The sequence below is a fragment of the Phascolarctos cinereus genome, unplaced genomic scaffold (assembly GCF_003287225.1).
Source record: "Phascolarctos cinereus isolate Bilbo 61053 unplaced genomic scaffold, phaCin_HiC Scaffold_1;HRSCAF=81, whole genome shotgun sequence".
NCBI lineage: Eukaryota > Metazoa > Chordata > Mammalia > Diprotodontia > Phascolarctidae > Phascolarctos > Phascolarctos cinereus.
The window spans coordinates 53216870-53244672 of NW_027555514.1; the positions used below are offsets into that span (position 1 = coordinate 53216870).

General features: G+C 39.0%; 1 protein-coding gene across 1 annotated transcript in view; it reads right to left on the minus strand.

The window, feature by feature from the left end:
- The window catches only part of ITGA8 (integrin subunit alpha 8), a 202716-nt gene that overhangs the window by 149202 nt on the left and 25711 nt on the right, over nt 1-27803 (minus strand). The window contains exons 3-7 of the mRNA XM_020987504.2: nt 24589-24689; nt 15173-15296; nt 4394-4455; nt 3097-3142; nt 530-655 (exon numbers count right to left, since the gene is read on the minus strand). Coding sequence (XP_020843163.1) covers nt 530-655; nt 3097-3142; nt 4394-4455; nt 15173-15296; nt 24589-24689 — 459 coding nt within the window. The remainder of the gene's footprint in view (nt 1-529; nt 656-3096; nt 3143-4393; nt 4456-15172; nt 15297-24588; nt 24690-27803) is intronic.

The window sequence follows — 27803 nt, forward strand, 5'->3', positions numbered from 1 at the left end:
TCTTGAAGGAAGCTAAAGACTCCAAGAGGTGCGCAGGGATAGCGTTCCCTACATGAGGGAGAATGTGGACAAAGACAGAGAGGAAAAGATGGGATGTCGCGTGTAATCAATAGTGTCAAATCTTTGAAATTAATGATGACAAAAGGAACCTGAGAGGTCCTCTAGTCCAATCCTCTCATCTTACAGATAAGAAAATTGAGGCTCAGAGAGATTAAGGAAATTCCTCAGGGTTATAGCAGTAGGAAGCATCAGAGCTGAGATTTAATCTCAGGGCCTCTTAATGTCTTTTCCATTTACCATGCTACTGACTTTCCATTACATCAGAATGTGTACATGTTACCTAGTGTGGCTGACCCAAGTGATTTAGGAATGCTTTTTGGAAAAGGCAAGTCGATAGATCTAATAGGAAAAGAAGGTACCTCTCCCTGACATGACCATAAAGTCAAAAGATTGCACATTGGTCACTGATGAGACTTACATCTCTAGCCAAGAGCAACTGCAAAACCCTCTAAGAGTCAATGGATCTTACCAAGGTAGCTGTCGTCATAGGATGCTGGAGCAACTTCAGTTTGTTTTTCTCGAGTTAGTTTCCTTAGAATATCCTTGAATGAGTAATTGGCAATGATGTCGGCAATGTTGGCTGTAATCACCTGGCCTGGGGTCAAATAACTTCACATGTTAAAAGAAAGCAAGGAGGAACTATGTTTTCTATAACCCCATCCGAGAAAAAGCCATGCAGTCTGCTGAAATACTTGGTACTCTGCATACATGGAGGGAAGTACTGATGATCCCTGCAGTTACAAGAAAAACAACTACAACAGAATACACACAGCAGGAATTCTGATCGGAATAAATCACCATAGAGTAAATCAGTCTGTTTCAGATTATTCTAATTCTGAATCTGCTAAATCAACTCGAGCCACCTTGGGCTACCAGGTATAACAAGTACCATCATATTTGGAAATACATCTCAGACATCCAGCAGTTCCCCACCATGGCTTTTTTTTTTTACCCATTTCAATACAACTACTGTATTACTGTTCATTTGCCTTTATAGAGCCTACTATTTTCCTTTAAACCGCATAATAGTCCTATGTGACAGATTGCACAACTATTATGAACAATTCTCCCTCCTACTTTTTTAAAGAGTGCTGGACCCATAGTCAAGAACAACTTGGTTTCAAATCCAGTCTCAGACACTAACTAGCTTTGTGACCCTGGAAAAGTCATTCAACCTGTTCTGTCTCAGTTTCTTCAACTTCAAAATGTAGACAAAAATAGCATCTATCTCTCAGGGTTATTATGAAGATGAAATTAGATCATATTTGTAAAGTGCTTTGCAAACCTAAAGCTCTATAGAAATAGTAGTTATTATCTGAGGAGGAAACTGATGCTCAGGGATTTGACTTGCTTAAGATTACAAAGCTAGTAAAGTCAGCATCAATCAGTTTATCGACAAGCATTTGTGCTGACCATTGGGGATACATAGAGAAAGAAAGAAGGAAGAAGAAAGAAAGAAAGTGGGGAGGAAAGAATGGAAGTAATGAAGGAAGGGAAGGAGAGAAGGAGGGAAGAAGATAAAAGGGAAGAAGGGAGGGAGGGAGAAAAAGAGGAAGGAAGGGAGGAAGGAAGGAAGAAGGGAAAAACAGGAGGAGGGGGAAAAGGGAGAAAAGAGGAGAGGAAGGAAAGGAAGAATGAAAAGAAGAAAGAATGGAAGAGAGAGAGAGAGGGAAGGAGGGAGAGGAAGGGAGGGGGAGAGAGGGGGAGAGAGGGAGGGGGAGAGAGGGAGAGAGAGGGAGAGGGAGAGAGAGAGAGAGATAGAGAGAGAGAGAGAGAGAGAGAGAGAGAGAGAGAGAGAGAGAGAGAGAGAGAGAGAGAGAGAGAGAGAGAGAGAGAGAACCTCTGCTCTTGAGAAGCTTCTATTCCAGGGCAGTACCCGCTGAACTTCACCATGCTCTTCTGACTGAGTGGGGAGAGCCTGCTGTTTGGCCACACTGAGTTTAGGATGAGCATCTAAAGTACGAATGTGATCTGGTAATTTCCTGTCCTTCAGAGGGAAGATATTAAATCTGTCAGTTTGGGGATATGCTCTTTAAAGGCCAACATGTAATCATTAATTTAAAAGCCAAATTTCTCCCCCAGTGAATTAACACATGGTTCCCACACTAGTTGGGACCAGAGCAAGTGAAACAAGGAAACAGGGCCATAAACCTGATTCAATGGCTATGATTTAAAGGACTGCTCTGAGTCAGACAATGGTGATTACTCATGTCTTGTCCAGGGAGAACAATGCTATAGCATTTGCCAAGTTTCCCAGGCCTTGGAGGCTGTGTATGTGTTGGAGGAGAGCTTGCTTTTAGATATTCCTAATAATTCCCACATTAAACTTGGATGCACTCATGAAACCATCTCAAAGCTGTAAATTTTCTCAGGAAAAAAACAAATGCTTTCATTGGTGCGCAGAGAACTCATGGTATAGAAACTCTCTCCTCAGACACAGATTGGCCATTGTCTGCACGTTGTAGTCTGAAAGAGCTTTTAGGAGCCCTGAGAGGTTGAGAACCTTCTCTTTGGTTATGTCGTTAGTAGAGACAGGACATGAACTCAGGTCTTTAGAGGCTTACTCCCCCAGATGAGATGCCACATTACCTTGATTGCACTCACTAAGGCAATATTTCCTTAAAGCACCTACCTCTATTGGCTCTGGCTCTGCTTAATGAAAATAAAGGAAAATGTGGTGTTGATTGAGGGAAAATAATGATTGGGAAAAGATCTCAGAATATAATTCTATTTCTTTAGTTTTCCAATCCTTTTGCTGCCTCAAATATTTTGATTGTTTGTTTAAAAAATTTAATAAAAAATACAAGATGTCAATTTGTTTGGTCTTAGTAATCCTCCGGGGATGGTCATAAGGGGAGGTTCATTTAATTGCAACACGATTTCAAAACATCATTTGCATAGTCAAGTACAGACTCCATGCATGCAGATAAAAACTAAATGTAATTAAAGTACAGCTTGTGGTGTCATTTGTGCCTCATAATCGTATTTTATTAGCCTCCACCAAATATGGATTTCCTCTATGCCAACAAAACCTACCTTGCCAGTAAAAACTGCCAGGTCCTCCCACTATAAGGTCTCCATTCTATAAAAAAGAAACAAACAGTATGGACATTAATTTTTTAAAATTATTAATGCATAGTAAATTATGTAAAATATTTAAAAGTCTTTCTCAGTACAGTGTCTGGTACATAGTAGGTATTCAAACACTTGACTCTGTATGTGTGTGTGTATGTGTGTGAAAATTTATCAGCAAAAGGAACTTCTTTGCCAATCATATTAGCATGAAGTTAAGAGTAATAGCTGATGTGTATTTTGTGCTTTAAAGTTTTCAAGGCATTTTCCAGACATTATTTCCCTTGAGTCCCATAACAACCCTATGATGTAGGTTGTGTAGATTGTATTGTCTCCATTTTATATGAGAAAACTGAGGTTTGAAAAGGTAAATGACTTGCCTCTGGTCACATGGCTAATAAATTTCAAAGGCAGAATTCAAACTCAGGTTTGTCTTGGCCTCACTGCAGATATCTAGGTTAATTTTCTTTCTTTTCTTTGGCTCTGATTTATTCAGAAGACAGATCCATATCACAGATTTAAAATTAAGCTATCATTAAGAACACAGCTAAGTTTTATATTTTAAAGCAATTTGAATTAATGAGGCAAATAGGATTCTTTCTTAGGAATGAGTGAATTCATCTCCCTGGGACTGAGTCACAAAAACAAACTACTTTTTAACTCTATATAATAATGCACATGATCTTTTGAATCTCAAAAATGAGGCTCAAATTAATCTCAGGTTTGTGTGATGAGAATGAAGTCTACTTTTTTCTTCTTTTCTTGATGTCTGCAATCACTGTACCACGAAGTTCTGGCTCTCCAGAGTGACAACCATTCTCAGGCCCTCAGCCCCTCCTGACTCTAATCACAATCACCCCCAAATTCAATGGGAAAAGATCTATAGGAAAACAGTCTGTAGGCTGCTAGTATTCTCAATATTATCTGCGAGGCTCACATAGATATTCCCTCCCCACCCCCATTCCAGCTGCATTTTACTTTGATCTAACACTTATCAAAGAGATTATGGATTTGGCTACTCATACATAATATATTTAATATTTATTAGAGGCAGCACAGAGAAGGTTTTAGAGACAAAGATAGTTATCTTTTCAAAATACTGATTTATGAGTTAGTATAAACATACGATGATTTTTTTTTCTATTAGAAACGTAAATGGCATCTGAACAAGCTAGCAGGAAAGGTAACTGATTCGGGGAGTTTCCAAAACAAACAGATAAATTAAGTGTTGCCTGAAAGCCACAAGTGAAGCAAATCTCACCTTGTAAAAATCCAAACTAAAGCCTGCTTGACAGTAACCTTGGCCTTCGGGGTCAGCATTGCCTGCAAAGATCAAAACAGGGAACTGTTAGAATATGGACCCCAAAGGATGTCTTCTTTCTGCCCATGTTAGAATGTCCCCATAGCTTTTTACCAGAGACTACAAGCAACCCAATCTACATGTTTGACTTTGTAGTTTTCTTTTCATTCACTATTAATAGTCTCTTAGCACTTCTGAATGGATTTGTTTGTCTAAATATCAGTGAGCTGCTGTGGGTAATTGAGTATGTCATCCAGACAGGTCATTATCTTGGGCTTCACAAATCATACTTATGGGAATAAAAGGCAGTTTTGTGGTTTTTTTCCCCCCTTGCAGGATTATAGCAAGTCCTCTAAATAAAGCTATGGTCCTTTGGTAAAATGCTGGAATTGCCTGTGCTCTGGTCCAGCTTCAGAGGCTTCCTTACTAGTTGTGTGACCCTGGATAAGTCATATAACTTAGGTGCAAAATGGAGTTAATACTATCACCTCCCTCACAGTATTGTTGTAAAGGTTACAGGATCAAAGACTTGGAGTTGGGGGAAGCCCTTAAGGGGCAGCTAGTTCAACCTTTGGATTTTATAGAAGAGGAAATTAGATTCCAGGGATGTTGAAAGTGTCCAATGTGACCCAGGTAGTAAGTAGCAGAGTCAGGATTTAAATCCAGGTCCTTTGAGTCCCAAGCCAGCATGCATTTCCGTATACCCACAGTGCCTCCAAATTCCCAAATGGGATAAGGCATGCCAAGTGCTTTGGAAACCTTATGTCATCATGTAAAAATTTACTAGTTATTATGTAATTCAATCAGAATAGGCATCCTGGAATTGAAGTGCATTGAACTGCTCACTCTCAGGGAAGGCTCACGTGTGAAACCTAGCAGGAAATGTCTTATTATAAAGAAGGAACAGAATAATTTGACAATCACCATGAATGCACAACCAATGGCAATAGGGGCACAATTACATGTTTCAGTGTCCATGTTATGAGGAAATCATAATGCTCACAAGAAGTTTAACTGTGGTGATTCTATGGCCTTGTGATTTAGGCACTCTGGGATGTGACATTTCAGGTCATAAGGCTCATGCCATAATGTAACACATTTTACATACTCAAGTAAAATTCACTATGTAGGGTCTGACTTTGCTCCTTTAAGAGATGATTTAACTAATGAATTACAACACAACACGATGAATATTTATTCAGAGGCGCTGTGCTAAGTGCTGACAATACTAAAAGAGGCAAAAGAAAGTCCTGCCCTCAAGGAGCTTACAATCTAATGGAGGAAGACAGTGGGCAAGCAGATATATACGAAACAAGCTATATACAGGATAAATAGAAAATAATTGACAGAGGAAAAGTACTGGAATGAAGAGGGGCTGGGGAAGGCTTTTAGGATTTCAGTTGGGACGTAAAGGGAGTTGGGACATAAAAGAAGCCAGCGAGGAGGAAGGAGAGCATTCCAGGCATGGAAGATAGCCAGAGAGAATGCTGGGAGTTGAGACATGTAGGGTCTTGTTTGTGGAGTAGCAAGGTGTGTCACTAGATTAAAGAGTATACATTGGAGAGTAAGGTATAAGAAGACTGAAAAGATAGGAGGGGGCTAGGTTAGGAAAGGCTTTGAATGCCAAACAGCATTTTGTAGTTGCTCCTAGAGGCATTACAAAGCCATTGGAGTTTACTGAGCTCCTATGCAAGTAACATGATCAGACCTGAGTTTTCGGAAAATCTCTTGAGTGGATGATGGATTGGAGTTGGGAGAGATTTGAGGCAGGCAGACCCATCAGTAGCTATTGCAATAGTCCAGATATGAGGTGTTGGGGGCCTGTACCAGGGTGGTGGCAGTGCCAGAGGAGAGAAGGGGGCATATTCGGGAGATGCTGCAAAGATGAAATCAGCAGGCCTTGGCAACATCTTGCAAATGGGGGTGAATTACCAACAAGGCCAACTTGCAGGATCATAGGTCAAGGGCTTAAAGGGCCCTCAGAAGCCATGTGGTCCAACACTTCATTTTTAAAATGAGGAAGTTGAAACTGAGGAGGATAAGTGACTTGGCTATTAAGTGAGAGCTTGAGGTAATATTTGAACTCAAGTCCTCTGCCTACAAGGTCCTTCCCCCAAGCAGGCAGCCTCACACATGGAACCCAAAGCCAGCCTTATTGCAAGGCTTCAGAGGATGTGGAATCAGAGCCCCTCCTCCCAAACTCTGACTACTCATAAATTGTAACTTGAAAGAGTCACCACAGCTTCGGAAGGTGTCTAAATTGTAACCAGAAAGTAGCTTCGGCACGGGCAAAAACTGAATTCTTTAGAGAGCGTGTGGCAAATATGTAAATAATTACTCTTTTTTTTTTTGTCAGGAGACAAATGGAAATAAGAGGGCCAGGAAGGAAGTACACATCATCAAGAAAAAAATTTATCGGTTGGGCATGTGGGCCATTCCCAGATTTTTCGAGTGGGCTTGGTCTTCCCATCCTTTCTGAGGATAGACTCTGCTCTTTCTCCATTTGTTTGGTGCTCTAGAACTACTTCTGGCATTCACTCATCTCCCATTCTTTCCAGATGTTCCTCCGATTTCTTTCCATAATTTCCTATCTTGTGGACTATATTTACCACTTTTCATCTTTCCCCTAGACTGACGTTTATGGCATATGTGTGTGAAGCACAACAAATGGGTGGCCTCTGACTTCTGGGTGCCATTTTTTCTTGAAGTTCATGAGTGTGTGTGTGGTGTGTGTGTGTGTGTGTGTGTGTGTGTGTGAAAGAGAGAGAGAGAGAGAGAGAGAGAGAGAGAGAGAGAGAGAGAGAGAGAGAAAGTAGGAGAGCATTTGTGTGTGAGTGTATGTGAGTGTGACTCTGAGTGTGAGTGTGACTATATGTATGAGTGGGAGTATGTGAGTGTGAGTGTGGGAGTATGTATGAGTGTAAGTATGAGTGTGTGTGAGATTGTGTGTGTGTGTATATAAAAACCGTACTTCAAATAGTATATAAAGGAAAAGTCCCATGGAAAAAAAGTTTTCTCTGGATGTTAGATAATAAATATAAATTCTTTCCTTTGCAGAAAGGATTAGCTAACATTTAGACAGGGTGCCCTAAACAACTTAATGCAGCTTTAAGTATTCATAGCTTAAAACTGCACTAAGACTTTTGGGACACTCTATATTGAGGGGCAGCTGGGTGGCAAACGGATAGAGCAGCAGGCCTAAAGTCAGGAATACTCCTTGAGTTCAAATCCAGCCTCAGACACTTAGTAGCTATGTGACCCTGGGCAAGCCACTTAACCCTGTTTGTCTCAGTTTCTTCATCTGTAAAATGAGCTGGAGAAGGAAATGGTAAGCTACTTTAGTATCTTTGCCAAGAAAACAACAAATAGGGTCAGAAAGAGTTGGATACAACTGAAAAATGACTCAACAACGACAAAAATATTGGATGGGTTCCATAAAAGGAAATATCCCTTCTCCCAAAACACCAGTGCGTTCTGCAGCTGTGTATGAAGATCACAGACTTAGAGGCCAGAAGTGACTGTATCAGTTATCCAGATGAGCCTCTTCATTTTACAGATGGAAAAATTGAGGTCCAGAGAGGTGGTTAAGTGACTTGTTCAAGGTCATACAAGTAGTAACTGACAGGGTTCGGATCGGGACTTATGTCCTCTCACTCCCAATTCAGAGTCCTTTCCACTCTACTATTCTACACCCCAGGCTACAAGCAGCAGCCTCATACCCAAGCAAAACAGGAAGCAAAGAGTATACGAGCCATTTTGTTCCTTCACCATGACTGCACTGAAGGCCTGTATGTGTAAGTCATTAACAACTTCCATGTGAAGGGGAAAGTAAACTCCATACTGATCAATGTGGTGAGGACGTTATTGAAGACAGTCTTGAGGAAGTTAACAAGACCGACTTCTCTGACTCCTGTTTGAAAAATGTCACTGCAGATGTTTTGGCTCTGTGACCAGATGACCATGAAAAGTAGTTGTTTCATGTTAGTGAGCTGGGAGCACATTAGGAACCAAGAGGAATTTTTTTCTGGGCTTTTGTAGGACAGTAGGACTACCATTAACTGAGGAGAAGCTCCAGAGGTATGGAAGCGGAAGGTTACACTCTATGGCTCAAAGCGCCCTTCTATTAGTTCATCAGTTCAACATCAACTCCATTTTCCTTTTAAAAAAATTCAGCTCTTGGGAATCAGCTTCTGGAAGAGCCAAGATGGTGAAGTACAGGCAGAGACTAAGCTGAATTCTCAACATTCCCTCCCAAACAACTTTAAAAGAATCCCCGAAATCAAATGTTGAAGGAGCAGAGCCAAAAAAAAAAAGAGGTCAGAGAGAGACTTTTCCCAGCCTAACTTAGGAGATCCACAGGAGAGGTCTGTAGCTCAAGGGGGTGGGGGGTGGGGCAGGCCCAGAGCATGGTAGGAGCACCAGTGCTCGGCCTTGGAGGTGGACACAACAGCAGCAGCAGCAGCAGCTTTGGGAGTTCTCAGCCCAGAAAGTGTAAGGGAGTCAGACAACTGGTCAAAAGGGGATTACAGGGGGCGCTTTGCTGGCCCTGAGTGCAGCTGGTGCTGATTATCAACTCCATTGTCCACAAACAGTTGTGAAATAAAGTTACAGGGTGGAGAGGAGCACTAGTACTAGTAACTGCAAGGGAGCAGGGGCCCTTCTCATGGAAAGACCAGAGCTCAGACCAGAAGAGCAGTGACCACATCTACCCCAGGACAATACCACTTTGGAAGCACCAAAAACTTGCAGGTCCCCCAGAACTAACTCTGAAAACAGTAACATGAAAAGCCTGAAGCTTGGCACACAGCATCCCTCAGATGAGCAGAGTCAACTTTAACATAAAGTTTAAAGTGAAGAAATAGGTTGGGAAAATGACCAAACAACAACAACAAAGAGCTTGGCCATCCAAAGCTACTGTGGTGGCAGGGAAGACTAAGACATAAACTCGGAAGAAGACAATGTGAAAATAGCTATAAGCAAAGCCTCAAAGACAAATGCTAATTGGACCCAAGCCCAACAAGAATTCTTGAAATAAAGAAAGATATGACCAGTAGATGAAAAGTTGGGAAAAGAAATGAGAGTGATGGAAGAAATTATGAGAATAGGCACAAACAATTCAGTGAAGAAAAATGCCTTTAAAAACGTAGTAGGGCAAATCGAAAAGGAAATACAAAAGGTCACTGAAGAATGTAATTCCTTAAAAATTAGAATTGGGCAAGTAGGAGGTAATGACTCCATAAAACTTTAAGAAATAATAAAATTCAAAAGAATGAAAAAATAGAAAAAAAAATCTTAGCCAGAAAGAAACAATTCAAATATCATGGAACCACAGGCAGGATCACACAATTAAAAGAGAAGAAGACTTGGAAAATGATGTTCTGGAAGGTGAAGGAGCTAGGATTACAAGCAAGGATAATCTGCCCAGCAAAAATGAGTATAATCCTTCGGGGGGGGGGTTGGAGGGGTGTGGATATTTAATGAAAGAGAGTACTTTTGAGCATTCCTGATGAAAAGACCAAAGCTGAGTAGAAAATTTGATATTCAAACACAAAATTTAAGAGAAGCATACAAAGGTGAACATGAAAGAGTAATCATAAGGAACTCAATAAAATTAAACTGTTTACATTCCTATATGGGATATGAAACATGTAACTCCTAAGAATTATTATTAGTTATTATCATTAGGGAAGTTAGAAGGAGTCTATATAGAAGGAGGGCATGAATGTGAGTCTATTATGTTCAGATGATCTCAAAAAAAATGAAGAGGTGAAAAAGAGGGATGTACTAGGAGAAAGGAGAAGGGAAAGGTAGAATGGGGGAAAGTTTCTTACATAAAAGAGGTGTTCAAGGAAGATCATTTATAGTGGAGGAGAAAATTGGGGAATGGTGGGCAATGTTTAAACCTCACTCTCATCAGAACTGGTTTAAAGAGGGAATAATACATACAAATATTCAGTTGGGTATAGAAATCTATCATACCCAATATGGAGATAGGAGGGGAGGGAATAAGAAACATGATAGAGGAGATGATAAAACGAAGGGCAGATTAAGGGAGGCAGTGGTCAGAAGCAAAATAGACTTTTGAGGAGGGATAGGATAAAGAGAGAGAGAAAGAAAGAAAAAGAAAACAGAAGAACAGAACGAAAATGGGATGGCAGGACATACACAGTTATCATAACTGTATATGTGGATAGAATGAGCTAATCCAGAAAACAGAGGTAGATAGCAAAATGGATTAGAAACCAGAATCCAACAATATATTGTTTACAAGAGACATACTTGAAACAGAAAGACACACAGGATCTATTATGCTTCAGCTGAAGTAAAAAAAAAAAAAAGGCAGGGGTGACAAGCATGATCTCAGACAAAGCAAAAGCAAAAATAGACCTGATTAAAAGAGATAATCAGAGAAACTACATTTTGTTAAAAGGTACCATAGACAATGAAGTAATATCAAAAAAAAATTTAAAGGGAAATTTCTTGGAGAAAGGCCTTATTTCTCCAATATATAAGGAATGGAGTCAAATTTATAAAAATAAGATCCATTTCCCAATTGATAAAGGGTCAAAGGATATAATCAGGCAGCTTTAAGAAGAAATCAAAGCTATCAATAGTCATATGAACACTATTCATTAGAGAAACACAAATTTAAACAACTCTGTCAGAAATGACAAATGCTGGAAGATACACTAATAGACTGTTAATGGAGCATGAATTGGTCTAACCATTCTATAGAAAAACTGGGAACTACGGCCAAAGGGCTATAAAACTGTGCATATATTTTTGATCCAGCAATACCACTACTGAGTCTATACCCCAAAAGATAAAAAAAAGGACATAGATACAAAACTATAGCAGCTCAATTCTTTGGTAGCAAAGAATTGGAAATTGAGCATATGCTCATCAATTGGAGAATGGCTGAACAGGTTGTGGTATATGATTGTGTTGGTACCATCATGCTATAAGAAATAATAAGGGGGTGGTTTCAGAAAAAACATGGCAAGACCCATGTGAATTGGTGCAAAGTGAAGTGGGAAGAACCCGGAGATCACTGTTCACAGTAATAACAATGTTGTGATGATGATCAACTGTGAAAGACTGGGCTACTTTGATCAATACAATGATCCAAGATAATTCCAAAGGACTCCTGATGAAAAAATGCTATCCATCTCCAAAAACAGAACTGATGAACTTTGAGTACAAAATGAAGCATGATTTTCTCTCTTTATTTTCAGTTTTTGTTTTTATTTATTTGTGATACGCTAATATGGAAATGTGTTTTGCATGATTTCACATGCATAAATAATTGATGAGGTTTTGGTTGCCTTCTCAGTAAGTGGGGGAGGGGTGAGAGGGAAGAAGAGAACTTGGAACTCAAAATTAAAAAGAAATAATATCTAATATAAATAATATTTTTAAAAGGAATAAATCATTATAATCTTATAATTTGCTTAATATTAATTATAATCTCTTTTAGTCTATTAACATCTGGCTATCTCCCTAGTGCCATGAAAGTGATTTCCTGAAATGTTGATCTGCCCATGCATATAATTTCTTTACCTGACATATTCAAGTGTCTCTCTATTATCTCTAGGGTAAATTATAAATTTTCTTGTTTCCTTTTTAAAGTCCCATACAAATCTGGCCCTGATCCAATATCACTAGATATTGGTCCCCCCTCCTCTATTCATACTGACTCGTCTGGGCCTCACACAGAAAGAACTTTCCATCTTCCATCTCTGTACTTTGTACTGGCCATCCACCATTTCTGGAATGCATGCCTTCCTCCCTTCCATTCCAGAGAATGCCTCTGTTCCTTGAAGATACAACTCAAACGTGATCTTCTACACGGAGCTTTTGCTAATCCCCTCAACTGCTACTGTCCTCCTTTCCAAACTACCTTATACTAAACTACTTTGAGAACTAACTATTCTTTATGTATTTATTCATGAAGTTGTTTCGTCTGCTAGAATGTAAGCTCACTCAGGACAGACAGATGTTGTTTCATTGTTTGTATTTATATCTCAAGCACCTAGCACAGTGCCTGACAGTAAGCACTTAATGAATGCTTGCTTAGTAATTGTTCTTCATCTCAATCCTTTTGTTAAAATTTCTATTTATTTATTTTAGGCAATTGGGGTTAAGTGACTTGCCCAGGGTCACACAGCTAGTAAGTATCAAGTGTTTAGTCAGAGTCCGGATTTGAACTCAGGTCCTCCTGACTTCAGGGCCAGGGCTCTGTCCACTGTGCCACCTAGCTGCCCCATCTCAGTCCTTTTAACTGTCAAAATAAATGCCACAAAGTTCATACAGTAGAATTCATATACTTTATAGTACCCCTCAATCAGGGTACTATAAGAATTCAGCATCCAGAGATGTATAGCCATGTACCCAAGGAAATCTATGCTTCTTTTTCTGTGCCTCAAAGATCTAATATGTCAATTAAATGCACCAGACCAGGTCTAACTTGTTCTTATGCCTCTAGTTCAGGTTGCTTGTTGACAATAGACACAGTCTAAAGCTAGATGTAGGGGCAGCTAGGTGCTGCAGTGGAAAGAGTGCCAGGCCTGGAATCAGGAAGACCTGACTTCAAATCTGGCCTCAGACACTAGCTGTGGGACCTTGGGCAAGTCACTTAACCCTACTTGCCTGTTTCTTCATCTGTAAAATGAGCTAGAGAAGGAAATGGCTATCTGTTCCAGTATCTTTGCCAAGAAAACCTCAAATGGGGTCACAAAGAGTCACACATGATTGAAATGACTGAACAATGACAAAAACAAAGGTAGATATACCCCAGTGGTAGTAATATCAGGTTAATTTAAATTGAGAGAAAAGGAGTTCAACAGCCCTTATAGAATTGATTCTACATAACTGGGTAATTTCATATATGCTAATGACAAACAGCCCTGCTTTTTGTAATGACATGGTCCAGAAGGTGACTTTAAAGGCCAGAAGTGGCTGTAGATCTGATCCAAGCAGTGCTATGAAAGGTCTGTTGGACCAAAGCCATAACCAAAACATGACATTCTTTCCACTATCATTTGGCCAACGGTCATAATGAGAATGATCCCTCACCATTATGAGCCCTTTTCCTGTGTGTTCTTTTCACTTCAGAGTCCCATCAAGAAACATGTAGCTAACTCAAGACTTAGTAGACAAAGAAGTCAGTCAAGAAGAATGGAGTAAATAAAAAGATATATTACTCAATGGAAGGGAGGGTTGACTAGCCATGTCCAGTTCTGGGAACCTACTGAGGCTAATGTACATTATAGCGGTAGAGCTCATCAGCATTAAAGTTTAATACAAATAAACATGAGCATGAATTCATCTGAAACAAGACCCAGAGTACTTATTAACATCGGCAATTAGCAATAAATAACATATCTCCATTGATTTTCACAAAGTTTGACTCACTTTCTTCCTGACATGCTGTATCTGGTTTCCTGACCTTCTGAAGAAGAATCTCAGCAAATGACAATCAGTTAGGATACAGGGAAAATGCATAGTTGAGAAAGCAAAAATCCTCTATTGTTCCAATTAAAAATGCTTAAATCTGAAATGCTTCTTCTCGTAACTTGTTATTCAATGGCACATTTCTTTGAGGTATAACTTTTAATAAGGTAGTTAAATTTAAGATCAAAGCATTTTTAGAGCTAGAGAAAAACTTAGCTTGGATAAAGGGGCTGTGTACTGGAGCTGGAGTCAGGAAACCTGAGTCCACATCTTACCCTGACACAAATGGCTTTGGATTAGTCAATAGCTTTCTCTGAGCTACAGTTTCCTCATGGGTAAAAGGGAGATAATATTTGTGTTCCCTATCTCTAGAGATAGCATGGCCTAGTGGGGAGAAGGATAGCTTTGGAAGCAGCATGCCCTCAGTTGAAGACCTGCCTCTGATGCCTAACTAGCTGTGGGACCAGAGGCAAGCCCCTTCATATCTCAGTGCCCTCAGGCAGCTTTCAAAAACTCTTAAGTTACCCTGACCTGCCTCCTGTCAGTGGAAATCACTTACACACTGGGAGTTGAAATCATTTACTTAGACAGAGCAAACTCCAAACCACTGACCTTATAGAGCTGTTGGGTAGAAAGAGTTTTGCTAATCTTAAGTCACATTTATATGGTGTCATCTAGTTCAACTCTCATCTATTTTTCCTTTTCCATATAAAAACAAAGGACTATACAGACAACCATGCACTTCTGCTAGGGAATATTTTGAAAAAGAATACACACACATACACACACACACACATATACACATACACATATATTTGTGTGTGCACATACGTATGTGAGGATAAGAATCCTACTTAAAACAGATGATAATAATAGCTCATATTTATATAGTGCTTTAAAGCTGGCAAAGGGATTTACCTGTTAGTTTATCTGCTTCTCACAATACCCCTGTGATGCTGCTGCTGTTGTCATTATTATAACTCTCATTTTACAGATGCGGAAACAGAGGCTAAGAGAGGTTAAATGACTTGCCCAGGATCACACTGCTAGTTGCTGAGGCTGGATCTGAACTCAGGTTTTCCTGAGTCCAGGCCCAGCACTCTATCCCCTGCACCACCTAGCTATCTCTAATTTGTTCCAGCATTTTTAGAGCAAGATGATCCTGGTAGTGGCTCTTTCGGTGAGGTCATTCAACACTGTTGTTTGGGTCTGTTTTTATACGTACAGGGAAGAATCTCTTGACCCAAACATTACTTTCAACAAGTCGACGTTATAAACACAACTTACTGTTCCGACAAGGAGAGTATTCTGCATACGCACTGAAGTTCTGAATTGCAACGTAGCAAGTACCAACGGGATCCTTTTCCCGGGTAGCTTTGAGGGTTCTCCAGTGATACAATGGAGCACAGGCCTGTTAAAATAGCAAAGACAGCAAGTGTACTCGGATGAGTAGTTAGCTACCTTGTTTTGCTACATCTGGAAGGGACTGGAATTTATGGCAAACCACAACAAATGAGAAAATAGTCACAGTATCAGTAGAATTAACTGATTTGAGATTGTCTTTAGTGGCTACCTTGCCGATTTATTGTAGAATCCTTGACTTTTGGAATTTCTGATCATCTCAGAGGTTATATAGTCTAACCTGTAAGTAATTAGTCAATCAATACACATCTATTAAGCACCTACTATGTACCAGGCACTGTGTTAACACTGGGTATACAGAGAAAAGAGACTCAGGAAGCTCACACAAATGATTATCTGGCTTCTACCTGAAAAATCTTTGGTAGGGTAACACATTACACTTTGGCGCAGCTTTAGGAGTTAGCACACTGCAAATCCCACTGATTTGATTTAACCCAAGGGTTAGGATAAAATAAACAATAAACTATACATCTATTGAAATAAATTTAAACAAATCTTTTCATTATTAAAGAAAAAAATACTTACACAGATAAAAAGTGTTCCCTAAAGCAGAAATAGCTTATATTGTCTCAACGCATTTGTATAAGTGTGACACAATAAAAAGAATTTGATGTAGTTGAGTTGATGTAGCTGATCTTGGGTTCTGAGGCTGAACTCTCCCATTTTCTACCTGTGTGAACTTGGGCAACTCACTTTACTCTCATCAGTTTTCTCGTCTATAAAATGAACATATTTACCTATACTGGGTCCCTATGATGGCTTAGAATACATCAGTCTGATGTCTTACTATGGGATTCAAGTCCATACCCTCTTCTCTCCTGTCTTGGTTTCCAAATACTCGGGACCTGAGAGTTAGTGCTGGAAAGAATCTAGAAGGTCATCAAAATTATGCTAAGCTAATTAGAGTTAGGATTATCTCAGGCCAGGGAACTGAGTCAAAAAGATGCATCTTTGAATATTGAAAATACATTTTTATGGCTTTTTAAAAATGACTTTAACATTCTTATCTCAATGCTATGTAAGGCTGTTGAACATGCAAAGGATACTATGCCATTAGTAGTTTAGTAAGAAACTGTTTGAAACTCTCTTTTAAAAGCTTGGTAATTACCATTGTAATATTTCTCACAGTGCTTCACATGTAGTAAGTGCCTAATAATTGTTGGATTTAAGCGACTTTTCAAAGAAATGTGAGACTGTGTCAGAAGCATCCAACAAATCCTCCTGTAGGTACAGGGTCAATCTTGTGTTTCAGTGGAGATTCCAAGGTCAAAGGAATGATTTTGGGAGGTTTTTATTTGCTTGAGGGATATTTATATAAAGAAAAGGCTTAACTCAAAGTTTCTAGGAGAGATTTTTTGAAGTTTGTGACATCAAAATTATACCTCTAAAACCTTTCTAATTCTAAGAAGTCCAACAAAATTACTCTTAATTAAATATTTGAACATCTTTATAGCAATTCCATTCATTTTTAAGTCAAATTTATGATACTTATATCTCTATGAGCTACTTGTAAAATTTATGGGACACTGGGGATCCTTGTATGTTCTCTGAGTGTAGAACATTTCTTTCCATTTTATAGGAATAAGAATAAAATTTTACTATATTAAGTGATCAAAGAGTTTATAATTGTTATACTTTTGTTTTATGACATTGCTGACCACACCCATAATTTCTTTGAGACCAGATTCTCAGTCAACAATGCAATAATGGCACTTTTTCAATGGGAAAATCTGGTCCATTTGCAAATGACCTACTTTATTCCATGGTTTCCAGAAATGCATTCTGAGGAAGAGTAGCCATTCCCTACGGATTATTTTGGCCAATATGAGGAATTTCTCTAGACAAAATAATATACATCAGAGCAGGGATAAGGAATGTTTGCTCAAACTATTTTAATTGGTTCTCCAAAAACATTTTAAATTACAGAAAAATATTGAAAATGTTTATTTTTAATCTAGATTTCAGTAAATTTAATAAAGTAAAATTTTTCTAGGAAATGTATACCTAATAAAATACATACATAGATATGTATGTATCTATCTCCCTATTCCATAGACTCTTTGTTTTTTTTATTCCCACTTGCTAGACCTAATCCTGGACGAGTGCATTCTACCTTACTTAGCCAAGCATTTATTTCTAAGAACACAAAATCCTGAAACTGCAGGCCTGGGAGTGAGCTTGAGAAGTTATCGAATTCATCTTCCCACTTTGGGCAGGCTAACACTTAAAATGATTCCAGATGGGTGAGGACAGAGCCTAATTTTAAAGACATAGTGTCCACAAAGTCTTGGTAATTCATTCCAGCATTTAACCAACCTCATCATAGAAAACTTTTATATTCTAGCCTCAGTCAATTAGGCCATAGGGCAAGTCCTCCATAGACTAAGAATCCCTTATTTGTTATATTCTAGGTAAGACCTCTCCAAACACGGATATCATGAACCTTGCACATCACTAGCTTACCAGGGTCACACTGAATTCTGCCATCCAAAGTGCTGACCACAGTACTTCTATTCCTGCTTTCAATTGAATCCAGCAAAAATGTTAAGTGTCCATTGTGTTCAAGACACTGTATCAGTACTGGTAATTACAAATACAACATAAAATAGACTCTATCTCCACAGAGAGCTTATAATCAAATAGGGATAAATTATAAACTATAATTAAATAAAATATAAAATTAGATAGAGAAATAGATGGCTAGATAGACAGATATCATAATATAATAAGTATTGCTGACCCCAAAGCTCTTTCCTTGATCCCTCTTCTCTTCCCTTTTTTTTTTAACCTTTTCTACCTTGGCAGGTAAGTGGAATAGTAGATAGAGTGCTGGGCCTGGAGTCATGAAGACCTGAATTCAAATCCAGCCTCAGACACTGTGTGACACTGGGCAAATCACTTCATCTCTGTCTGCCTCTGTTTCCTCAACTGTAAAATCTGGATAATAACAGCACCTATGCTCCAGGATTGTTGTGAGGATGAAATGAGATAATATTCATAAAGCACAAATCCTGGCACATAGTGGATACTTAATAAATGATTATTCCTTTCCCTTTCTGCCTTGGTGAGTCAAGGGTTCAATTACCCCTATCGAGCCCTGGTCTCCCTTCTGAACTCCAGGCCCTCTCACCAACCCTCTGGGCCACACTGTAAACACAAAGTGTCCTAAAAGGGACTTATTATCTTCCTCTTCATCCTCCAGACTTCCCTATTTCAGTTTCTTATCATCCAGGTTCACAATATCCAAGTCATTCTGGGCTCTTGTTTCTCCACCCAAATCTTATTGGTTCTTCATCTAGGACACCTTTTGATCTGCCCCATTCTCTCCACTCACACAGCCACTACCCTAACTGGGGTCCTCATGCCCTCTATCTTAGTCTCTCCCCTCTTCATCTATCCATCCTGTCTACACAGCTGACCAACTAATATGCCTATGCAAAAGGTCTGGAGACATCACTCTCTTCTTCAAAAACCTTTAGTGAATTCTTATCATCTCTAGGATAAAAAGCCAACTCTCCTACTTGACTTTAAAGAATCTACCCAGTCTGATTTCAACTTGCCTTTCCAATCCTTCTTCACATTAATTTATTTGATGCATGCGGTGTTCCAGCTAAACTAGCCAGCTAGCTGTTCCCCATCCCAAGCATGTCCCCTTCTGTCTCTGTCTTTCATTCCCAGAATATAATCCTTCCTTAACCTCTTCTTCTTAGGACTTTATTTTCCTCTCAGACCCTGCTCAGTTGTCACTCCTTCACAAATCCTTTCCTCATTTGTCCCTAGCTTCTCAAGCTTGGGATATGGCTTCCTTGTCTGAAGACACACTGCATTCTCTCAGTAGAATGTTAACTCTTTGAAGTCAGGGACAATCCTGCCTTGGTCTTTGTAACATATTTATAGATGGTGTTAGGGTTTATAAAACACCTTGCTCACATCTGTGAGATAGGTCATTCTGTAACCCTGCCCTTGTCAGGTGGGCTTGGCAATCCTTTGAACAGCAGTCCTGGGATGCTGAGCATGTAGGGAGATAGGACTCTTGACTGGAAGAGAGTCTGAGAGAAAAGTATAGAATGTATTGGGGGGCGGTGTGGAGACGAAGGAAAGGCACAGACTTTGAATAATGAATGGGAGACCTCCAAAGCTGTGGACATTCAGGGAGATGCCAACCCCCCAACTTGTCCCTTGATTTCCAGGGCTTGAGCCCTCAGAGACTGGTGGTAGTGTACTTCTTGGGTGATCATTTTCTCCAAGGTTGAGCTGAGATTTCATACAGCTCTTGAGTCACAAAGCCCTGAATTCGTTTGTATTCTATCACCTAAACTAACCCATGTGACTTCCCCAATTAATGGTTTATTGCTTACTTTGATAGATACGCTTGCGTACTCTCCATATCATTTTTTGTATAATAAACATTTGGTGGGAAGGTAACAGTGACATCTTGACCAGCTTAGCTCTTCTCCCACCAAAGGCATAAAAGATAATTTATCTTTTATGTATCAAATTAAGCAGTAAAGCAGTAATCAGGGAAGCCATACAAATTAGGTGATAGAATACATGAACATTAAGGACTCTGCTACTGAGAAGCAAGATGAAATCTCAGCTTAACCAGGGAAGTAACAATCTCACCCTGGAAGTTCATTCAGTGGTCTCAAAGGAAGTTAGGAATTCCCAAAGGGATATAGGAAAATAAGTCCCAAGGAGATGAAATGACTTTCCCAGGGTCATCCATAGAGCAGAAAGAAGACTCAAAAACCCATGTCTGATAGTAGCTTAAGGTTGTCACTGGAGAGGCAATGTGGTGTAAGGTCACGAATACTGGGTTTGGAATCAACAAACCCGGGTTCAGATTCTAACTCTGCCCATGAATACTTGTGGGATTTTGAAGAAGTCACAGCCTCTCTAGGCATCAATTTATTCATTTTTAAAATGAAGGGACTAGACTAGAGGACTGGATATAGCTATAGTCTTTAAACACTGATGTTATCTGGAAACCTCAATGTTAAAGATAGCCTTTATTGAGAGAGGGCTTCCTAATTTATAAAGTACTTTGGGGCCTACGAGGTAGGTACTTGAAGAATCATTATCCCCTAGAGGGGGGAGAGGGAGAGGGAGAGAGAATATATAGAGATATGTATTGTATATCTATCTATCATCTCCCTTAGGAGACACACACACACACACACACACACACACACACACAGATTCAGAACTCAGGGTCATCCTGACTTCAAGTGCCATGCTGGTGCTATTACAGCATCATACACTTCCATAATATTTCATAATTATGTAACGTTACAGTTCACAAAGCACTCTCCTTAAAACTACCCTGTAAAGTAGCTAGAGCAAAACTATAATTGTCCCCATTTTGCAGATGAGGCCACTGAGTCTCAAAGTAACTTGTCCAAGAACACATACTAAGAAGTATCAGAGTGGTGACAAACCTTGCTTGAGTTTTTTTTTTTGTTACACCTTATTACTTGTCAATATATCATGTCTTTTACCATATTAAATTATACTAAGAATTAACTAGGGACTCTAAAATGTGACTGGCCTCTAAAAGAATTTAGAAGTAGAGGTTATGGAAGTGGGAGGGCTTCCATTGACTCTTGAATCTCACCATGTTAGGTGACTGCTTACTCTGCTTACCCATAGAGAAGTGACCCATTCTTATCTGAATCTCACTTCTCAATGATACCTTATAGGGCTCCTCCAGGCTGTGAAGATAGTGTGATGCAACAGATGTGCTCCATTTGGAGTCAGAGGACTTGGGTTCAAATTCCAGCTCAGACACTTTGGGCAAGTCACTTTTCCTTTGAGCTTTAGTATTCTCGTCTCTAAGGTCCCTTCCAGCTTTAAATCAGTGACTTTACGATTCTATGACCTGGGTTGGAATCTCAGTTCTTTTCTTACTATCTATGTAACCTTACTGGATTTGAACACACGAAGATGAATCTTCCTGACCCTAGGCCCAGCAGTCTATCCACTGCACCACCTAACTGCCTGTATAATAGAATACATGCAAAGGAAACACAAGGTAGTTTGGGGCAGGCAGGCACTAGAAGCTGTGGGGATTATCCAAAGCTTCATAGGGAAGGTGGTACATGAGCAAAGTTTTCAAGGAAATTGGGGATTCCAAGAAGCAGAGGTGAGTAGAGAGTAGATTCCAGGGATAGACAGTGCAAAGGCAAGCCGATGGGAGATGGAGGGTAGTAAGTAAGGAACAGCAAGGAGGCCATATGGCTGGATTGTAGACTGCATAGAGGGGGAGTAATGTATAAGAAGACTAGACAGGTAGTAAGGGCCCAGATTATTTAAATAACAAGGAGAATGTACGCTTGAGGCTAGAGATCATTGACAGTCACTGGAGTTTACTAAGTAGGAGAGGAGAAATTGTCAGACCTGACTGACAAACACTTCAGTAGGTTCTAAAACAGCAATTCCATGACATCTGTGAAGGTTCCAGGGTCAAGAATGTATTAACTCTGCTTACCGAAAGGAGATGAGAGTGTAGTTACACTGCCCATGGCTGTTTAGCTTTAACAGTCATATTTCTTCATACCCAGAAATGACACTGGGTTCCATTAAGGCATGTATATCCTTTCTTTCTTCTTTTTCCACATAGGGTATCACACCCTTTGTGCCCAAAGGGAATGTAAATTGTAATCTCTGAAACCTTTTTTTCTCTTAAAGACCAGCCTTAACCCCAAATCACTCTGGTCCCAGACCAAGCCCTACTGGGTCATTGTTTGGACCGAGATTGTCTCAGAATGAGTGTAAATAACAATTGTCTCTGTTTTGGCCAGAAACCCCAAGGGTATTCCCCCCTAGATATTTTTTAAAGAGGGCATTCTTTGCCTCATTTTTTAAGACTTAATCACTGATTGGGTGCTGCCTCAGTCAAATTGAGACTTATTAAAGACCTTAGACTTGGGCCTTTTCACCCAAGACCCACTGCATCCTGGGCCATTTCCAGAAGTCCTGATCCATATCTGGCCACTGGACCCAGATGGCTCCAGAGGAGAGAGCGAGGCTGGTGACCTTGCACAGCCCTCCCTCACTTAAATCCAATTCACTTGTACATCATGGCATCATCTTCCTGATGTCATGGTCCTTTTCAAGAATGAAGGACAAACAGCAAGCAAGCAATCATGCAACCTTGCACAAATCACTTAATCTGTGTGGGCCTCAGTTTCCTCATCTGTAAAATAAGATATTTGAACGAGATAGCTCTATGATTTATGTAGGATATATGAGGCAGCACAACATAGCAGAAAATGTCCTGGGTTTGGGCTCAGAAGACCGAGGTTCAAACTCAGCTCTGCTACTTACTGTCTGTGTGACCCTGGACAAATTACTGAACCTCTCTAAGGCTCAGCTTTACACACACACACACACACACACACACACACACACACACACAAACACACACTCTAATTCCAAGCCTATGGTCTTAAAACTCTATGAAATAGCCCTAAAAATGTCAATGATTGACCAAATTCTCTTATAACAGCTTTTCCCCCCAATCCATTTAGAAGAGAACGTCACTTGCTATATCATTTCAGGTTCACTAAGTAGGATCATTGATCTGGAGCTGGAAGAGACCTCAGAGGCCATCTAGTACAGCCCCTTCATGAGGTCTATACATGAAAAAAAGGCCTAGGGAGCTTAGGTGATTTACCCAAGGTCATCCAAGGGAAGTGGTGAATCCAGGATTTGAACTCAGATCAAATCTGAAGGTCCTTTGATTTTAAAACCAGTGTCCTAGCCAGTGTACTAAACTGCTTCCCTGTACCCAAGCAATAATCCATCTCACTCATTTGTATGTGCAAGGCAACATTTTGAATGTTTAGATTAGTAAAATTTTGTGGAGCTGAATTCAAAACATTGTATAGGAAAGTCTTCATATACTAAGAAAGCCACGCCATGTTTTTCTTGAAAATACACTTTCACTTTTTCTCTATGATGTGGGATTAACCAACAATTATCTTTGTCAGAATGGATCACATGTGCTATTTTTTGTTTCCCATTGTGCTGAAGCATCTCCTTCCATGTTTTCTGAGCATATTTCATAGATGATTACATATGGATTTAAGATTTCATAAGTGCTAACAATTTTACAGACATTTTTTCAGCACTTAAAAAAATCAATATACACAGACAAAAAAAAGCTATGTAAAGGGAGTAAGATTTTTTTAAATGAATTATTAGATAGGATGACCTTTTCAATTAAAATAACTATGTCATACTGCCCCGAAAGGAAAGAAAGAAATGTACTGATTCTGGAATATGAGAACTATAATAACTCAAGTGTGAGACGAGGGAGAGTGTACTATAAATGTTCAGTTTGTAACCAGAGAGGGCAACAGTTTATAGATTACCTGTTTCATGTCAAAATCCCTTTTTGGGGTTAACCACAAGACCAAATAAAGCAAGGCATTTCCTTTAGGCACTTATTCCTATTAAATCATAATTGAAATAGCTTTAAATAAATCTCCAAGCCAAAGTTATTTCTATATCCTCATAAAGGAAAATTAAAGCTAACCAACTTTTTAAAAAATTCAACAGAAAATCTTTAAGTAGTATTTCTATGAAAGAATGGACAGTAAATAATAAATAATCAAACATACATCATAGTTGGGATAAAAATGCAATGGAATCATTGAGCTATGAAATATCAGAGAGGCAAGAGGTCTTGAAAGCATGATTCATCTGAACTGGGTTTCTATAGTGCTGATCATTGAACTTAACAAAAAACAACTGCTAATACTGTTAAGATCTGAATTATAACAAAATGGGCCAGTTCTGATAAGACTATTTAACTATCAGACTGATAGAATCTCAATAATAGTACAGCAAACAGTGGAGTAATAGGCCTTTTACCAGAAGTCCTAAGTATCTTGACCATCTTTGATTCTAAAATGTTTACTTACTTTTCTAATCACTTTGAAATTTTTTTAGTTGAGGAATAGCAATTTGATGAAGTTATACCTAGAAATGCAGTTTTATTTCCTATAGAATAGTGGCTGGAATATAGTAAACATTCAATAAATGTTTGTTGACTTGTATCTCTAAGTAATAAACTACTTTGCTTGTGAGAAAAGCACCAAATTTCATTTCTAAAATGACAACAAACTTTCCTTTAAGCTTTTGAATCTTACTTTTTAGAATACAACTTGCATATGATTTTGTTTCTTAAAATCTTCTTTTAAAACATGTCAGAGAAGAGATGTGTAGCTAATTTTCTGAATAAAAAAAAGCATAACAAATGTAGAATCAAGACTTACCACTACTTTCCCTTTATGTGCTTTTATTGTTGCTCCAAACCACTGATTCGATTTGAACTCAATAGGTTCCTTGGTTCCATTAACTCTAATTTTTCTGTTGTCTGATAAAAGAAAGAGGGTTATTAGCTTCAGAAACATAGCAATCTTTAATGCACTAAAGAAAACAGACTTCTTATACATTTGTAAATAAGACAAAGCCTATGACTACTCAAATGTTAATTTCAGAACTATGGATTTCAGTTTTACTAAGCATATGTTATGGAAGAAAGGAAAGAAAGAGAGAGAAAGGGAGGGAGGGAGGGAGGGAGGGAGGGAGGAAGGAAGGAAGGAAGGAAGGAAGGAAGGAAGGAAGGAAGGAAGGAAGGAAGGAAGGAAAAAGAAAAGAAAAGAAAAGAAAAGAAAAGAAAAGAAAAGAAAAGAAAAGAAAAGAAAAGAAAGAAAAGAAAAGAAAAGAAAAGAAAAGAAAAGAAAAGAAAAGAAAGACCATCCTTTGGTGAAAACCTCTTTCCACAGATTATTTTTCTAACTCAATTTCAAAGAAACCAAAAGACAATATTCATTTCAAGTGATAAACATGTGAACATTTACTGTAGACAAAGACAGCTCAATTTGCATCCAGTCTTAGTTCATTCAATTTTTAACTTAACATATTCTGATTTATCTAAGATTGAACATTTTTAAATGTTATTATGATGGTCTTTTTCTGATTAAACACATGGCAATCCTGTCTTGGTCAGACAAGTGAAGTCCTTTCCAGCGTGTATCATTGAAGAACCAGGGCTAAGAACAGCCAATGACTTGGGTTTTAACTAAATTACATGTGTCCACCCTGGCACAGGAGACAGCCCTTTCACACTGCTCTATATACATGTTGCAGATGTCAACATAAGAGAGGCCATCTGGGGAGAAACTCAGCCCAATTATAATACACTTCAGGTTTTAATAAAAAGCAGATATCCCTTGCTTTCGTCCTCAGTTCCCTAAAGTAAACTGATTTCCCACATGGTTCTAACCAAAGCTGAGCTCCTCCTTCACTGGTCAAAGCTAATGAATTTCTTAATACTCCAGTGCTATGGCACCTTGCTTGTGGGATTATCCTTTCATGTTCATGTTCTTTTACTTTTGTTTCTCATTTTTATAAAAAAAAATACATCCTAAAATGAATTTTTACCTCCTATTTGGCAAAGCAAAAACATTCACGTTGTTGGATTTTAACTTAAATGTTTTTTTTAATCTCACAGGTTCTATAAACAGATTAAACTTAAAAGATTAAATTTTACAAAACATACATTTTTGTCATATTAGTAGAAAGCCAGTAGTTACCTTTTCCATATTTTTATACTTTTCCAGCTCATTAGCACAAAACAAAAATGTGTTTCTTTTAAAAAAAAAACCATAGTATTTATTCATAAGTTCTGAAGATTTTTGGAATAAGAATGTCTGCTACGTGCCAGGTGCTATGCTAAGTGCTTTAGAAATATTATCTCCTTTGATCCTCACAACAACCCTGGGAGGTAGGTGCTACTATTATTCTCATTTTACAGTTGAGGAAACTAGGCAGGTAGATGTTAAATGACTTGCCTAAGATCACACAGCTGGTGAGCATCAGAGACGGATTTGAACTGAGGTCCTCCTGACTCCAAGCCAGGTGCTCTATCCACTGCACCACCGACCTGCCTTTAGAAGGTTTTAACAAGTGCTATACACATCAGCACTTCAAAAGATCTTTGAGTGATGTAAGTGCTCCCTTCACCAATGCATACATATCACACTGATAAAGAGTAGATCCTTAGATTTGGCTTCATCAGTTGTAGTACAAAAAAATTCATCACCTTCTCACCAAACTTCCAGCAATGACTCTCCACAAGGGTAGCTAGGCTGGGCTTTGCACTATCCCTGAGGCCATATTCAAAGCCTTTCCAATTTGGTAGCACATGCTGGAGGTTATGAGCAGCCAGGTGGCACAGAGGATAGAGTACCAGGCCTGGAGTCAAGAAGACCTGGGTTCAAATCTGGCCTCAGGTACTTATCAGCTGTGCGACCCTGAGTAAGTCCTGCAAAGAAATGACTGAACAACAATAGTGACAAACAAGATTCCCATTGTCCTAACCTTCTATCTTACTATGGAGCATAAGGATAAAATAAATGTATTACCAAGCAGAACTGACACACATCTTCTAGATCTGGCAACCATTCCTTAAGGTACTTAACTTTTCTCAAATGTTCTTTCATTAATTTACACCATAAACAATCCAACCCAGAGTCAACCATTGGACAACCTCTAATGCAAATCAAATAACATTGCCACAGTGGTAGCTTACATTCAAAGTAGTTCTCACAGGATTGATGACATTTTTTTGGTTAAGGACCAGTAGAAAGGGGTAGGCTGGTGGGAGTTGATCTGGGAAAGGAAAAGGCAAACATGCAGATAACAGGAAAAATATATGGACACCAGATATTAATACTCTCCCTGTGAAAAGTATTAAGAAACTTTTAAAGCAATTGTGAAAATAAGCTAGACCGATCATATGTAGAGCAAATTCCAAAACTGCCTGAGAGAAAAAAGACTAAACTTTATTTTGTTGGTGGCGCCATAGTGGATAAAGTACAGGGACTGGAGTTCAAATCTGGCCTCAGACATTTCCTAGCTGTGTGACCCTGGACAAACCCCTTAACCCTGTTTGCCTCAGTTTCCTCATCTGTAAAATGAGCTGGAGAAGGAAATGGCAAACTAGCCCAGTATCTTTGTCAAGAAAACTCCAAATGGGGTCACAAAAAGTTGAACACAATTCAAATGACTGAACAAGAACAGCAAAATCAATTGTTATTCATAATTGTTCTTGTTGTTCACCTGTATTAGATGTCATTTCTGCTGACTCAGGGCAAAGCACACAGCATCATGATTGTTCCAGAACTTGGAGTTGCCCTGCCATTCTCTGGGGGTATTTGGGTGAATTCCAAATAGATGCTAACCTTATGGGGCTACTAAGATTTTTAAGCCACAGCTGCAAAGCTTAAGCAATTGAACTCTTTCTATTGTCACACATTATCCATGAAAACCTGAAGAAGCTTCTGATGTGGGGCAGGGAAAGGGGACCTACCATGACTTCATTGCTAGACTTTAAAGAAAGCCGTCCTCAATGGATGCTCCAATTTCTGGGCTCTGGTAGAATCTTGGGTGGCAACCCTACTTCTTTTTGGTTTGATTTTCATGG